The sequence below is a fragment of the Odontesthes bonariensis genome, chromosome 19 (genome assembly GCF_027942865.1).
Source record: "Odontesthes bonariensis isolate fOdoBon6 chromosome 19, fOdoBon6.hap1, whole genome shotgun sequence".
NCBI classification, from domain to species: domain Eukaryota; kingdom Metazoa; phylum Chordata; class Actinopteri; order Atheriniformes; family Atherinopsidae; genus Odontesthes; species Odontesthes bonariensis.
The window spans coordinates 33,803,419-33,820,425 of record NC_134524.1 but is presented as its reverse complement, the minus strand read 5'-3'; the positions used below and the strand labels follow the sequence as shown (position 1 = coordinate 33,820,425).

Below are 17,007 nucleotides of genomic sequence, written 5' to 3'. Positions count from 1 at the left end.
CACCTTCCTCTCTGCTACACCTTCCTCTCTGCTGCAACTTCCTCTCTGCTCCACCTTCCTCTCTGCTGCACCTTCCTCTCTGCTGCACCTTCCTCTCTGCTACACCTTCCTCTCTGCTACACCTTCTGCTGCACCTTCCTCTCTGCTCCACCTTCCTTTGCTGCACCTTCCTCTCTGCTCCACCTTCCTCTCTGCTCCACCTTCCTCTCTGCTACACCTTCCTCTCTGCTGCACCTTCCTCTCTGCTCCACCTTCCTCTCTGCTCCACCTTCCTTTGCTGCACCTTCCTCTCTGCTCCACCTTCCTCTCTGCTACACCTTCCTCTCTGCTACACCTTCTGCTGCACCTTCCTCTCTGCTGCACCTTCCTCTCTGCTACACCTTCCTCTCTGCTGCACCTTCCTCTCTGCTGCACCTTCCTCTCTGCTACACCTTCTTCTCTGCTGCACCTTCCTCTCTGCTACACCTTCCTCTCTGCTACACCTTCCTCTCTGCTGCACCTTCCTCTCGGCTGCACCTTCCTCTCGGCTGCACCTTCCTCTCGGCTGCACCTTCCTCTCTGCTGCACCTTCCTCTCTGCTACACCTTCCTCTCTGCTACACCTTCCTCTCTGCTGCACCTTCCTCTCTGCTACACCTTCCTCGGCTGCACCTTCCACTCTGCTGCACCTTCCTCTCTGCTACACCTTCCTCTCTGCTACACCTTCCTCTCTGCTACACCTTCCTCTCTGCTACACCTTCCTCTCTGCTGCACCTTCCTCTCGGCTGCACCTTCCTCTCGGCTGCACCTTCCTCTCTGCTGCACCTTCCTCTCTGCTGCACCTTCCTCTCTGCTACACCTTCCTCTGCTGCACCTTCCTCTCTGCTACACCTTCCTCTCTGCTACACCTTCCTCTCTGCTGCACCTTCCTCTGCTGCACCTTCCTCTCTGCTGCACCTTCCTCTCTGCTACACCTTCCTCTCTGCTGCACCTTCCTCTCTGCTGCACCTTCCTCTGCTGCACCTTCCTCTCTGCTACACCTTCCTCTCTGCTACACCTTCCTCTCTGCTGCACCTTCCTCTGCTGCACCTTCCTCTCTGCTGCACCTTCCTCTGCTGCACCTTCCTCTCTGCTACACCTTCCTCTCTGCTGCACCTTCCTCTGCTGCACCTTCCTCTCTGCTGCACCTTCCTTTCTGCTGCACCTTCCTCTCTGCTACACCTTCCTCTGCTGCACCTTCCTCTCTGCTACACCTTCCTCTCTGCTGCACCTTCCTCTGCTGCACCTTCCTCTCTGCTGCACCTTCCTCTGCTGCACCTTCCTCTCTGCTACACCTTCCTCTCTGCTGCACCTTCCTCTCTGCTACACCTTCCTCTCTGCTGCACCTTCCTCTCTGCTACACCTTCCTCTGCTGCACCTTCCTCTCTGCTGCACCTTCCTCTGATGCACCTTCCTCTCTGCTACACCTTCCTCTCTGCTGCACCTTCCTCTCTGCTGCACCTTCCTCTCTGTTACACCTTCCTCTCTGCTGCACCTTCCTCTCTGTTACACCTTCCTCTCTGCTACACCTTCCTCTCTGCTGCACCTTCCTCTCTGCTGCACCTTCCTCTCTGCTGCACCTTCCTCTCTGCTACACTTTCCTCTCTTCTACACCTTCCTCTGCTACACCTTCCTCTCTGCTACACCTTCCTCTGCTACACCTTCCTCTCTGCTGCACCTTCCTCTCTGCTACACCTTCCTCTCGGCTGCACCTTCCTCTCTGCTGCACCTTCCTCTCTGCTGCACCTTCCTCTCTGCTACACCTTCCTCTCTTCTACACCTTCCTCTCTGCTACACCTTCCTCTCTTCTACACCTTCCTCTGCTACACCTTCCTCTCTGCTGCACCTTCCTCTCTGCTACACCTTCCTCTCGGCTGCACCTTCCTCTCTGCTGCACCTTCCTCTCTGCTGCACCTTCCTCTCTGCTGCACCTTCCTCGGCTGCACCTTCCTCTCTGCTACACCTTCCTCTCTGCTACACCTTCCTCTCTGCTACACCTTCCTCTCTGCTACACCTTCCTCTCTTCTACACCTTCCTCTCTGCTACACCTTCCTCTCTTCTACACCTTCCTCTGCTACACCTTCCTCTCTGCTGCACCTTCCTCTCTGCTACACCTTCCTCTCGGCTGCACCTTCCTCTCTGCTGCACCTTCCTCTCTGCTGCACCTTCCTCTCTGCTGCACCTTCCTCGGCTGCACCTTCCTCTCTGCTACACCTTCCTCTCTGCTACACCTTCCTCTCTGCTACACCTTCCTCTCTGCTGCACCTTCCTCTCTGCTGCACCTTCCTCTCTGCTGCACCTTCCTCTTTGCTTCACCTTCCTCTCTGCTTCACCTTCCTCTCTGCTACACCTTCCTCTCTGCTACACTTTCCTCTCTGCTGCACCTTCCTCTCTGCTACACCTTCCTCTGCTGCACCTTCCTCTCTGCTGCACCTTCCTCTGATGCACCTTCCTCTCTGCTACACCTTCCTCTCTGCTGCACCTTCCTCTCTGCTGCACCTTCCTCTCTGTTACACCTTCCTCTCTGCTACACCTTCCTCTCTGCTGCACCTTCCTCTCTGCTGCACCTTCCTCTCTGCTGCACCTTCCTCTCTGCTGCACCTTCCTCTGCTGCACCTTCCTCTCTGCTACACCTTCCTCTCTGCTACACCTTCCACTCTGCTGCACCTTCCTCTCTGCTGCACCTTCCTCTCTGCTACACCTTCCTCTCTGCTACACCTTCCACTCTGCTGCACCTTCCTCTCTGCTGCACCTTCCTCTCTGCTTCACCTTCCTCTCTGCTACACCTTCCTCTCTGCTGCACCTTCCTCTCTGCTGCACCTTCCTCTCTGCTACACCTTCCTCTCTGCTACACCTTCCTCTCTGGCCCCTGTGCTGGCCTGGTGTTGGGGCTCTCAGCTTCTTTCAGCTGCTTTCTGTGAAACAGCTACTCTGGTTTTAACCTGTTTAAACTCAATTTGAAATCTAAGAACTACTGTTTTAAAAATGGAGACTGGCTTACTAAAGACATCGTTTAATAGATTAATGCCAAGAGACAGCCTGTAAATATGGGATTGAGTTCAAATGATAGGGTTTTAACACACTCCAACTTTAATCAGTAAGAAAGTAAATGAGAAAAAGAAGCAGCTCTTGATGGTAGCAGTAGCTAAACACTGAGACCAGCTACGGCCTGTTCTGATCCTTACACTGGGTTCATGTTCGGTTTGTAAGCTTCCAACTGGCTGAAGGAAAAGGTGGAAGCAGCTTCCGAAGGTGACTCACCACATCATCCCGAGTTGGTCAAAGTTAGCTCAGCCTCGCCCGCAGCGCCTCCTTTCCTTTCTCCTTTCCTCTCTCCTTTCCTCTCTCCTTTCCTTTCTCCTTTCCTTTCTCCTTCCCTTCTAACTTTCTGCCATCTGATTTGCCCGCTTTGTGTGGACCAAAGTGGCAGTTATATCCGCGCGAGCCCTCCAACTCTCATGTCCCGCGGTCACAGCTCGTGTGCGTCTTCTTTTCCGTTTTGTTTTCTTGGTTCTTGTTGAGCCAGATATTCATTCCCTCTCGGTCCAAACACAGGAGAAAGAAAAAGAAAAAAAAGTCACACTTGAGGAATGTCTTCGAGAGAATCTTACAGGATTTCCAAAGGAACTTCCTGTTGTAATCTTCAAAATAAAGGCGCAGATGTCCGGTGAGGGAATGTCGTCTGCAGAACGGAAGACCCTAAGTTTTATTCTGTGGGATGACTTCACGGTGGGACACAGCAAAAGAGAAGACACTTTTCTTTTAACAATATATTTATTAAAGTTTTTCACAGATATACAAAGTACACAAACATACATACATGAACAATATACAAACACTAGGTATATTCAATAAAAGCACTTGAGTCCATGAGAGTACATACAGGTGTTCTAAAACAATCTTCAGATTACAGCATATGATTGTGGTCCTGTACAGGGAGTAATTATGCTGTCCCTGTTTCACACAGTAGGTCAGATAAATCTTTGTTCTTAATATACTGGATGTAGCACCCCCATATCTTCTGAAACATGTCTTGTTTATCTTTTAGAGTATGTGTAATTTTTTCCAACGGTAAACAGAAAGATACTTCTTTAAACCAATACACAATACTTGGTTTGCCAATACTTTTCCAAGTTAAGCCTATCACTCTCTGCTTGTAGTATTCCCATATTTATGAAGATTTTTTCAAATTGATTTAAGTTATGTCCTATAGGATATAAGCCCAGTAGGAAAAGTTTGGGTTCCATAAATAAAATCTCCTGTATTACTTCTCTAACCTCTTCCCATGAGAAGACACTTTTCTGTCTTTGTACAACCATATTGATTTGTATTTTTGGTGGTTATTAAGGCAAACTTGCACAAATTCTGAATAGTTGCACACACACAGAGAAGCGTGTTCAGCGAGGGGCTGCTTCTCCCCAAGTGCAGGACCACCAGACTGAGGACCCCCGTGCCATCAAACTGTTTAACTCCCCCCTGGGGGGAGGAGGGGTAACAGAAGGTCAGGTGGCAGTCAGTCGGTCTGTCTAACAGATGTGCAATAATCTTCCTTTAATCATTTAAATCTTTCTTTATACTTCAATTTATATACATATTATTATTTTTTATTATCATCATTATTACTATTTTCATTACTAGTATACTAATATTATAACATTGTTATTATCATTATTATCATCATCATCTTTATACGGGTGCTGGTGTTTTCCTCTGTTGTGTCCTATCCATCCATCCATCCATCTATCTACTCACAATTTTACGGAAGCCAAGAGCAGCCTTGCCTGTAATGATTTAGTTTACAGTTATTTTAAGACAGTGAGTTGATTTTTGTGTTATTTCTAGTTAACACAGGTTGTTGTTAGGAGATAACATGATGATTTATCTAGTTCTCCCTGTTATTTTCTCTCGATCGTTACATGTTACCAGTAGAAAGCAAAGTCTAGATGGCGGGGGAGAGGAACATTTTATCAGGTGTTGTAGGTGATTTTGAACAGGTGGGTTTTGAGCTGGCTTTTGAATGAGGGGAGTGTATCGGAGTTCCGGGTGGCGGGGGGCAGGGAGTTCCAAAGGGTAGGGGCAGCGATGGAGAGCGCTCTGTCCCCAAGGGTGCGGTACTGGGTCTTGGTGATGGGAGTGAGGAGGTTTGCATCAGAGGAGCGGAGATGTTGAGTGGGGGAGTAGGGGTGGAGGAGGTTTGTAAGGTATGGAGGTGCAAGGTTATTGAGGGCTTTGTAGGTGATGAGAAGGAGGTCAAGCTTATTTTCTTCCTTCTTCTCCTTCAAATTTCTTAAGAGGGTTCGGGTCAACAAACTGTTGATAATAAACCAAAGCTGCTGAAAGTGTAAGTCAGCTTGTTTGCAAACTGTTCTACAGTCAGATGTTGTGTTGTCTGTATTTCTAAGTAAGTGGGGTGGCTGTGAGACATGAGAGGCATCTTACTGTTGAAAGAATTACATGTGAATAATACAGCCTGTCATCTGTAAAATTTGCTGGTCAATGTTATATCAGCAATATTTGCATTATTTCTACAATAGCATTCTTGTGTCAGTTGTATCTGAGCCTGTGTTATGGAATTTATGATTTATAAAGTCTCAGTTGGCCTAATAGCCGGGTGAACACCGGCAGTGAACATAGCCTAGCTTAACGTTTGCTGACTACGATTTCGCTGGCGGACATAAATACAGTAGGAATAATATTCTATTCACAAAGTACAACCAATAATAATGTGGAATCTTACGTGTGAAAAGTAATCCCCTGACCCTGTTCGCAATCGTCCGCCGTTTTGCACAGGAATACGCTGCACAGTGCTCTGGCATCTTGAGTACTCTATGACCGGTCCAAGATGGCGGCTGCATTTCTCACGCCCCAGCGGGCGATGCGGCCTCTACTCCTTGGCCGTTTCTCAATAACAAGTACGCTAAGTACGTAGTTACAAGTATGGACTTGTCGGAAGTACGGACTTCTGAGTACAGAAGTACGCAAGTACGCTCATTGTGCATTTAGAATGGAAGCGTACTTGGAAGCGTACTTGCCAAAAATATAAAAAAAGAAAAACGATTGTTTTAGATTTTTCTGTTCATCGCTGCCCGTGTGTGATTCCAACAGCAGAGAAAAATCGAAACTTCTAGAAAAGATTGAAAATGGACCGAGCTGTGCTTGCAGCTGCTGCTGGAGTTCTTTATTTTAAAGCTGCAGAGGAAGTGGTGAGACTGAGGAGGGAGAAACGGGAGCGACGAGCCAGGAGGCGGAGGAGGAGCAGGTTAATGGCATACCTTTTGTCCCGCACTGCTTTCTGGGATAGCAAGCTGTGTGAAGTCCACACAAGTCACCACAGAAGTATACTCGATAAAATGGGCAGAGCAAGTACACATCCAGGAAAGTGGAGCGTACTTGTCTGGATGTGTACTCTGAATTGGAACAGTACTTGGTCCTTTTGTGATGTTGTTTCAGAAGTACACAAGAACACAAGTTCAGACAAGGACGCATATTGAGAAACAGCCGTTATGTCTATGTTTACAGGTGTTTGTGATGTTTCACGGGCCATGAGTTTGACAAATTGCATCACTTCCTGTTACCTTGAGTGTGTTCTGTGGAATTTCTTACTCTTCTTGGATTATTAAAAATCACTCAATTTCTTCTTATACATTTTTGCAAAGTTAACTCTATCATATACTTGTTCAACCCTAACACACACTCCTACAGATCTTTGGTGTTTATTCTCACTTTTTAACGGTGTGTCTGGTTCTCTAGCGTAGCATGGCTACCAGTTCTCTCCCTCCTTCTCCTGCTTTCACCTGCTCCGTGTGTCAGATGTTTAGTTACTCCTCTGCCTCCTTTAGCGATAATGGTACATGTAACAAATGTAGTCTTTTTGTAGTTTTGGAGGCGAGGTTATCTGAATTGGAAGCTCGTTGGAAACCATAGACACATAAAGAGTAATGCCGGGCGCAATATCCTTTTATTATACAAGTTAGGGGTAGCCTGGGAATTCCCATGCTGCTTTGCGCGCGATTTCATTCACACTGCAAAGGCAACCACCGCCCTTATTTTTGTCTGAGTTAGGGAACCAATCACAGAACGGGGGGGGGGGGGCAGCAAGACGATGACGACGTCTATGCGCGACACCGAAGCTTGTAGAGTGTTAATCCAACATGGCAGCGGACACAACATTACCGTTCAATGCAGCCTTAGAAAGTGTTTTAAGTAGCTTAGAACGCAAGTTTACTTTTAAAAAAGAGCAACGTTTGGCGTTGAAAGATTTCATTGCCTTCTTCCTCGTCGAATTTCTGTCGCTCTACACATGTCATCTGGTATAAGTGATACAATTGGCTATGAATCGCGCGCAAAGCAGCATGGGAAGAACCTGACGCCATTTGATAGACATTCGTAGCGCCCAATAAACGGCTCTAGGCATTCGTAAACCACGCCTCAAATACGAGAAAATGCACACCTAGTTCCCAGACCACCATCTCTGTCACACTTCGAGAATGGAGGACGCAGATGAAGGAGATGTAATTCCAATACTTTTATTCGGAGGGCAGCAGATCAACAAGTTCCTCGTTAGAGAAGCAAAACGGGCTATGAAATATTAATCTGATAATATACTTTTCCAAAATGGAAAAGTATATCTATAAAAATTATCAAACTCAAAATCACTCCTCTAACGGAGGAAAAAACAAAGACCATGAAACTTTAACTTTAACTAAATATCACTCCTACTGTGGAGGAAAAAACAAAGAACCTCTCCTAAAAATCGGAGGAAATACACTATGAAAGATTTACAAACAAAAACCACTCCACCTAGGAGGGAAAACAAAAAGGCTATAAACAAAACCAACACTGTAACTCTTACAGGTTCTACTTTATCAAAACTTACTATGGGAAACAAAAAACACTCTTACGAGGATAAATACCACTTGGTAACTTGGTAACTTGGAAACAGGCTTGGTAAACGGGCTTGGCAATAACGCGAGGATGATGCACTTCACAGATACAACACACTGGCACAAGACAGGGGGAGACGCAGACTCTTAAGCACACCGGGGTAATGGGAAACAGGTGGAATCATTCATACCACAATCAGACTGGAGCACGAGAGGAAGGGCAAGTGACCTGGAACGAGAGGGAAGTTAGTCTTTCAAAATAAAACAGGAAATGACGAAACAATACGTGAAACGAGACAAAAACCCAACTTAACCTCACCGCGGTGTGACAATCTCATCGAGATGTGGACGCGTCAGCCAGACTAAGTTAGGGGAGGGTTTTACAGAATATTGATGGTCTATGTCTAGAATCTGGTGTGTGATTTCAGAGAGGCTTTTGATCCGTGCTCGGTTAGATGATGCATTATAGGATATAATTTGGCCACGAATATACGCCTTTAAAGCCTCCCAAAGGGTTTGTTGAAATAAACAACTGTGTCTGTGCTGATATGAAATTAATAAATGATTTATCAGACAGTAAAAGATTGTTCAGATGCCATGTTGTAGACATATTTTTGTTATGGAAGGCTAGTTGCAGCAAGTTTGGAGCGTGGTCCGAGAGGACAATCGCCTCGTAATCCCAATATTTAATTACAGGGAGGAATTTACTATCAATAAAAAAATAATCTATGCGCGAATACGAGTGATGCACTGGGGAAAAAAATGAACATCAACAGGTAACTGGATCTTTGAATCACCAGGGGTCCACCAGGGGTAAGTAAGTCTTAAGAAAAGATTCTATCAGTCTAGCTGACTTAGATAGTGGTGGAACTGTCTTAGACGATCTATCCAATTTTGGATTTAGAACGCAATTAAAATCACCTCCCATAATCTAACTGTGTGAATATAAATTAGGAATAGAGGAAAAGAATTTTGAAAAAAAACGTTCATTGTCATAATTTGGAGCGTAAATACTAGCCAAAATCAGTGGAACATTGTAGAGATGCCCTGTTACTAGAACAAATCTGCCATCTCTTCTCATGCCTACAGAGACATGAGAAGAGATAAAAGAAATGTTCTTGCTAATCAAGATGGCAGCACCCCTAGATTTCAATTGAAAGTGAGAATGAAACACTTCCCCTACCCAACCCTTGCGTAGGCGGAAATTATGATGAAATTCTGATTTTGTAGGTGGGTCTCTTGCAGAAACACGATATCTGTGTTATGATTCTGGCTCGTCTGCCTGCTCTGCGGAGCAATCAGACGGCAGATTTTTGAAAGCCTTGTGTTAGTAGATGTCCAGCGTTCTCTCTCTGCCTGACCTTGTTCTTGATCACGTTCTGCCCCACGGATTTCCCTGTTCTGCCTTGCCCTCGTTGGATATCTCTGTTCTGGACATCGACCCCGTTTCTGCCTCTCGACCATCGTCTCCTGCCAAGCCCAATGAAAAGGTTTGCTTCTGCCTCCCTGGTTCTGACCTTGTTTTCGCCTTCCGGATTCCGAGCTCTGTTCTGCCCCTAAACCGGACCCCACAGGTTTTCTAGACCTCGCCTCTGGTTCACGCCTAACCATCCCACAAAGGAACGGAACCTCTGCCCACAGTCACAAACGGATTCCGAAAAGGTTAGTGGCAACCTTTCAGAACTCTCGATCATTGTTCTGGATCTTTGCAAGCCACTAACCTGTGTCTCCGTCCCCAGGGGTTCCAGTCCAGAACTCTTTTGTTACAATAAACCTGTTAACCCTTTGTTTGCTGTCTGGCTGAAATTCTGGGTCCTCTGTCCCAGGACCTTTCCCCTCTTAATAGCATTGTTTAAGCCTTTTGTTTTCCAGCTGGCATATTGTACCAAACTCTCTCCTGGGACATTTGAATTAGTCATCATTCCTTAAATCAAAAAATCTCCATTTTTTTGTAATCATATCGAAAAGGGGTTGAAATAGCAACTTTCTAAAACGTAGGGTAACACATTAAAAAGTGGGCAAACAAACAGTAAACCTATAACACCTGCCCACCCCCCTTGCCTTTCCCCAATTGAAAGGCAGAAAGAAAACCATGATTGCATAAAACTCCACATAGTGCAATCACACTACAACCGCTTAACTGTGTGAACCTACAGTTAAGCTTAAACTCCCTTTCAGCAACAACAAAAAGTATATTACACACATTGCCACCGTCCTGTGATATTAGAATATAACTGTGACTATAACACATAAACATACCATTAATAATAAGCTAAAACAAATGTTCTTTAAAGCCAGTATTATGCTCTATTAAGAGACTAGTCCACATTATGTGGAGTAAACTCTGTGTAGTACAGAGTAGTACTCTGTGCTTTTTGACTGGTGAGGCCACCGTAGTCCGCGGGAGGTTTAAGTACTAGATCAAGAAAAGCTGGCTTGCAAAACAAAACTGACATACTCAACTTTCTCTCAACTTGTTGTGACAGTAGAAGCACACGAAATAATGAAATAAAATAGAGTCTGATCTACCGTCTCGTGGCAATATGACGGAGAGGCGTATTCCTCATCAATCTCACATGCGAGCCTCGCGTTAACATATAACTCGCCAGTTAAAACAATAATAGTGACTGCAGTGCTAGCTTTAGTACCACATTTTACGTAAATGGTTGGAATAGTAATAGATTACCGTTTTAACGTTACCTGTTGTGGCTAACCAATAAAAATCTAAACATAACAGAAATAAGGTTGTCACCAAATATGGTCAATTTGCAGTCATACACTGCTCATCCGCGATGGCCTTTATCAAAACACACAAACAAAAGTCAAAGGGCTAGTCGTAGCATTGTTCATATCCGTACCATATGCCCAGCTAGCAAAATGTTCTGCAGAATAGATGAACATCAGTGGACGGTCACTCGTTTGTCCGGGGGCCTCCTCCAGCCAAAGCAAAGTGGACTCAGGCTTGCTCGTCTCGCCGCGGGGAAACCTTGGCACGGTAGAACTCCTCAGCTGCGCTTGGAGAGACGAAAGTGTGGCGGACGCCGTTCGGATTGACAGCCAGGACTGCAGGGTAGTAGAGGCTGTAGCCGATTTTTGCCTCATGTAGTTTGGCTTTCACCGGCTTAAACGTGGCACGAAGCTTGCTAACTTCCACCGGGAGGTCGGGGTAAATGTGGACCGGTGAACCTCCATACAGAAGGCGCTCCATGCCTTTGGCGAGACCCAAGATTTTTTTCTCTCTGTGCATAATAATGCACAGAGGGCCTCCTTTCTTGGGTTTGGGGGCCAGTGTTCGGTGAACCACGATCAATAAGCACAGGAGAGGTAAAGTTATCAGCACCCTCGTGAATAAAACTGGGTCATGAACTTGGTGGGGTCGATGCCTTCAGCTCCTTCAGAGATCCCGATAAATCTCAAATTCTGCCGCCGACTCCTGCTCTCGAGGTCAGTGCATTTATCCGTTTTACCTCTTTGGACTTCACCTCATTCTGGTGTTCAAGCTTTTGAATTCGATCTATGGCCTCATTGAGATGAAGCGCCATGTCTGCTTTCTCGCTGGTTGTTTCAGCGTGGCCTCGGTGAAGTGTGTTTATGTCCCGCTCCAAATCAAGGCGCAGTCTTTGTAGGCCGGATGACGTCTCGGAACGAATAGCCTCCATCTCGTTTCAGCTCTTGTCGGAGGATTGACGTTTCAGTTCTGAAGTCAGCGAGAGTAGCGTTGCGGGAGCGGGTTAGTTCGTTTCTTAAAGTTTCGATAAAGTGATTTGCTCGTGTTCCGCCATTTTGTCTTAGCTTTATGCTAGCTTCCCGGGCTCGGGGTGCGACTCAAGTTGAACTATGATCTAATATCAACAGTCTTGTAAATCTGTTTTTCAAATAAGAAGTAGCAGTGTGTGAAAGTAAAATTGAAACATGGGAGCGGTCGGGACCTTCGTCTAGCTCAGGTCAAGCGGAAACGGAAGTCCTTCGGTGGATCATGTTTTTTACAAAATAAGCCATGTAGAGGTGTGATGCTGCGATGGTTTCTGAGTGATGTCACTTCATAGTGTGGGAGATGTTTCATGCTGGAACTCAATAAAAGCCCCAGGTGGACAGATTCAGCAGGGAGTTTTTATTTCTGTTTCTATAGCTTTGTCAAGTCAGCATTCATGATACACAGCCACATACTAGGAAGCTACAGAAGCTTTCAGCACTTACACGATCAGTAACTAGGACACAGAACAGTGAGGCAGAGGACTGGAACACGCCAAACCCAAAAAAAAGCTCATGGCACTCATGTTCAGTTTATACTCAGAATAATATTGCTTTTAAAACAACTCTTTCAAACCTCATGGCTGTTTTGTCACGTTATGGTTGCACTGCATTTAAATATCAAATATATTCCTTTACTGATGTGTTTCCCTTATTGCTAACATCAAACAAAGCTAACATTATATATACATATACATATGACTTATTTTGATAATAGTTGGGTTGAACAGTACAAACTTTACAGAAAATAACAGTCCAAGACTGGTAGGATATACTGAGGGCGGTGGAGTTCAGTATGGACGGCCGTACAACTTCGAACATTACCCAAACAAGACACCACCTGTTCAGCTGGGCAGCTTATTTTTGAAAAAAATCATCTTTTACAAAGAAATCTTTCATATATACCAACAGATGCAAACATGATTTAACAATATGCAGAAAAAAGAAGGAATTCAAATGAATGAATATTTGACAGTTTCATTACTTACTTTTTAAAGTTTATCTCTGAATCTTACTGTATTTTTTTATATTTACATAGTAATCAGGATCAGTTTTCTGATATTTTACTGTGAATCTAAAAAGAAAGGATGTTTGGATACAGAGATAAAAATATAGGCTAACCTATATGTTATTTATTTACTGGGAAAATCTTTTTTAAAAATAGTCCGTTGTACTATTCTGGGTTTTACTGTTTAGTAATTATCACAATGACAGCGTAGTGCTTGATATGCTTTTAAACAATAAAAATCACCTGCTTACCACAGTAGCCTTTTGTGTGCTGATGTTTGAGCTCACCAGTAGATGGCAGTAGCAGTTTTGGGATGTTAATAATCTGGAAGCCTTTCTGGTGCTCCACCCTCCAGAACACACGACACAGTTTTAAGGAGAGTCAGAGAAATGATCAAAAACAACCCTAAAGAAGACTGTTTTAATGTCAACAGAAACATGGTTATCACCATGGTCTAACCATCACTGTTCACAGCAACTCTTCTGGATGATTAGGACGTCCTGGTGGGAGCCTTCAGAACAACAAACGGCTCATTGTTGGAACACTTGTGAGGCTGACTGGGCAGCTGTGGTGTCCTGTGGGTTATGCAGAGCATCCAGCAGGACACGTGGTATCTTTTTGGCTCATCTTTTTCAAAGTTCTGGCCTACCATAGCTCAGGACATGCAGTGGTGATAGAAGGAAGACGGAGGGAGCGACATGGGGCATAAGCAGGGTTTCCATTGGAAGAAAGGAGCTGCAGGAGCTGTCACTCACAGCCTGTGACACATGCAGTCCTCACTTTGAATAGACACATAGTACAATCCTTTTTTCATATATAGTTCTTTTGAAAGCTAGGCTACACAGCTCTGAGCCATAAATAGGAGCTTCACATGCCAACAGAGACACTTTGCAGGGTAAGCCATCAGCAAATTAGGGCGCTGACAGTAATAGTACACACACACTAACATGTTTGTTTCACTGTCCCTGTGAGGACAGTCACTCACTTCCCCTGACCCTAATCTTAACCTTTGCATAATTCTAACCCTTACGCCCAGTCCTAACCCTAAAATAGCTACACGCACACACACACACACACACACACACGGGTTCAGTGGTAGACACAGAAATACTGACCAGTGGAGTACACACAGGTGAAGTGAGAACATAAAAGATGGTAAGAGTATGAAGGGTGAGGATCTCTTTCCCTCAAGAGATAAAAAAAGAAAAGTTTCCTCCAAACTCTAGCTTATGGTACTGCATACAGACACGTTATTACTGAGTGTGCACTAATGGATCCTGTAAATGTTGATTCATATACGATACATAATCTTAATACAGTGGAAGGAACACCAGGATCAAGATTAAATGAGATAACAACCGACACAAAAACCCAAAAACCTTTGTTAAATATATTGTACCAACAAGATTCAGAAGGAAATAAATGCATCATCTGCAAACAAGACTACAACTCAAGGCATTCAAACACACAGAAGGCAGTAACAACAAACCATGAGAGACGCATGTATGAGCTCATCTCTGAGGAGCCCAACACCAGAACAGGAGCAGAGTGCTCCGGCCACCAGGGGGCTCCAACACCAGAACAGGAGCAGAGTGCTCCGGCCACCAGGGGGCTCCAACACCAGAACAGGAGCAGAGTGCTCCGGCCACCAGGGGGCTCCAACACCAGAACAGGAGCAGAGTGCTCCGGCCACCAGGGGGCTCCAACACCAGAACAGGAGCAGAGTGCTCCGGCCACCAGGGGGCTCCAACACCAGAACAGGAGCAGAGTGCTCCGGCCACCAGGGGGCTCCAACACCAGAACAGGAGCAGAGTGCTCCGGCCACCAGGGGGCTCCAACACCAGAACAGGAGCAGAGTGCTCCGGCCACCAGGGGGCTCCAACACCAGAACAGGAGCAGAGTGCTCCGGCCACCAGGGGGCTCCAACACCAGAACAGGAGCAGAGTGCTCCGGCCACCAGGGGGCTCCAACACCAGAACAGTATCAGATCCAGTGTTTGTCCGGGACTGGGACAGTTCTTCCAAATGGGTCCTAATGCTGCTGAATAAAGGCCTTTCCTGTCCCAATAAGGATGCTAAGACCATGAATGGAATAAAGTCCACATCTAAGGAGAAAATGTTTCCACTTTGAATACTTGTGTCATATCATCAAGGCCACGGGCCAAAACTGCAAAGCACGTTCACACAGATATTCTGCAGTTATGTAACGCTGGGTATCTGACTGTCTTTTCATCTTTCAATCACATCTCCTCCTCTCTCGCTGTGTCCATCTCCTCTACCTACCCCCCCCCCCCACCCCCAGTTCTCTCCTGGCCTTCTCTCTCTACCCTTTCTCTTCCATTTTCCATCAATCCATGGTGTCGTGCTGGCTGGAGAGCCAGAGGCTGAGCCAGCGCTCTGTCACATTATCTTGCTGCTGAGTGAATTACTGTGCCTCCATTAGTCTAACAAGAAAGCAGCAGGACAGAGGGAAGATGGAAGTGGGGGTGGGGACCTAACTGCACGAGGAAGGAACAAGAGATAAGAAACATGAAGGACGAGTGAAATTAGATAAGTGAAAAAGAAGAAGGGATGGAGAACAGGATGCAAATTAGGGATGGGAGGGTTGGCAAAAGGAGAGTGAGAGGAGGGAGGGAAGACAGGAAGGATGGGTGGGGTTAGAGATGAAAAAGAAGAAAAGGCAGTGATGGAGGGAGAGGAGCAAAGACTCCAGATGGGTATGAATATAAAAGAGAAGAAGACGTTGGTGTTAGAGATGAGATGGGAAGGGAGAGGAAGAACAACAGAGGAGAGAAAAAGGGAGACGGAGGAATAAAAGAGGAAGATGATGGGAGGAGAGGAAGAAGAGGCAGGGACAGAAAAACCACAGAGCAGACAAAGTGCTGTCTCACATGAGATACACACACACACGCGCGCGCGCGCGGACGCACACACACACACACACACACACGAGGTAATGACTGATGTTTGACATTTCTAAAATCCAACTCATGACTAGTTCCCTCCATAGCTCATCATTTCCACAGACACACACATCAATTCAAAACAAAATATGAATAAATAGAATAAATAATACAGATAAAGATGGAACAGTGCTTGAGTTTGTGTGTGTTGTAAAACAAGTCAGACATCACTGAGGACTATGGAGGAAAATGGCCATACAGTGTCCGTGGTGCCCTCCCCACCCCATCCTCCCCCTCTCTGCCCGGGCCCTCAGAGGTCGGTGCAGCGCTCCTGCTTGCTGTAGTGGTCAAACTGGCTCTTCCAGTGCATCATGTAGGAGGACCAGCGGTGAAACTCCACCTTCCACTGACGCTCGGCCTCATCTATGTTGTCTGAGAGAGGGAGACAAAGAAAGAAAAAGAAGAGTTATCAGCAGAACTTCACTCTGTTAGAGCTCAGGAGATACCCCGGAGATACCACCGGAGATACCACCGGAGATACCACCGGAGATACCACCGGAAATACCACCGGAGATACCACCGGAAATACCACCGGAGATACCACCGGAAATACCACCGGAGATACCACCGGAGATACCCCGGAGATACCACCGGAGATACCACCGGAGATACCACCGGAGATACCCCGGAGATACCACCGGAAATACCACCGGAGATACCACCGGAGATACCACCGGAAATACCACCGGAGATACCACCGGAGATACCACCGGAAATACCACCGGAGATACCACTGGAAATACCACCGGAGATACCACCGGAAATACCACCGTAGATACCACCGGAGATACCACCGGGGTCCATGAGAGGCTGTGGCTTCCCATGGAAAACCCCACCAACAGGTCTAACCTCTGCAGGTCTAACCTCTGCAGATTTAACCTTGGAAATTGGATTGGATTTTTGATCAAATGAAAGCAAAATAACAGAAAGAAAGAAATGAAAAAGGTTGTGGACATAACTCAAAGTAGTCTTGCTGTTCTGCGCTGCAGTGAAATGATTGACTTGGTTTCTTTTTATTCACTATTTTCTGAAATATCTAAAAGCAAAACACCTTCCTATTCACCTACAGATGAGACAATGTGACCATATGACTGCTCTCATACCATCGGCCCGTCTTCTCAAAGAGACCTTTGGCCCGTCTTCTCAAAGAGACCATTGGCCCGTCTTCTCAAAGAGGCCATTGGCCCGTCTTCTCAGAGACCATTGGCCCGTCTTCTCAAAGATGCCATTGGCCCGTCTTCTCAAAGAGACCTTTGGCACGTCTTCTCAAAGAGACCATTGGCCCGTCTTCTCAAAGATGCCATTGGCCCGTCTCCTCAAAGAGGCCATTGGCCCGTCTTCTCAAAGAGGCCATTGGCCCGTCTTCTCAAAGATGCCATTGGCCCG

The 17,007-nt window shown here is 46.1% G+C and overlaps 2 protein-coding genes across 4 annotated transcripts in view; both read right to left on the bottom strand.

Annotated features, from left to right (window-relative positions):
• LOC142369063 (schwannomin-interacting protein 1) overlaps positions 1–3,645 on the bottom strand; it is a 66,090-nt gene extending 62,445 nt beyond the window's left edge. For all 3 annotated transcript variants that reach the window (XM_075451300.1, XM_075451301.1, XM_075451302.1), the window contains exon 1: positions 3,279–3,645. The gene's annotated coding sequence lies outside the window, so the exon portion shown is untranslated. The remainder of the gene's footprint in view (positions 1–3,278) is intronic.
• An 8,345-nt stretch (positions 3,646–11,990) lies between these two features.
• The window catches only part of ache (acetylcholinesterase (Yt blood group)), a 75,086-nt gene continuing 70,069 nt past the window's right edge, over positions 11,991–17,007 (bottom strand). The window contains exon 9 of the mRNA XM_075451755.1: positions 11,991–15,993. Coding sequence (XP_075307870.1) covers positions 15,872–15,993 — 122 coding nt within the window. The 3' untranslated portion in view covers positions 11,991–15,871. The remainder of the gene's footprint in view (positions 15,994–17,007) is intronic.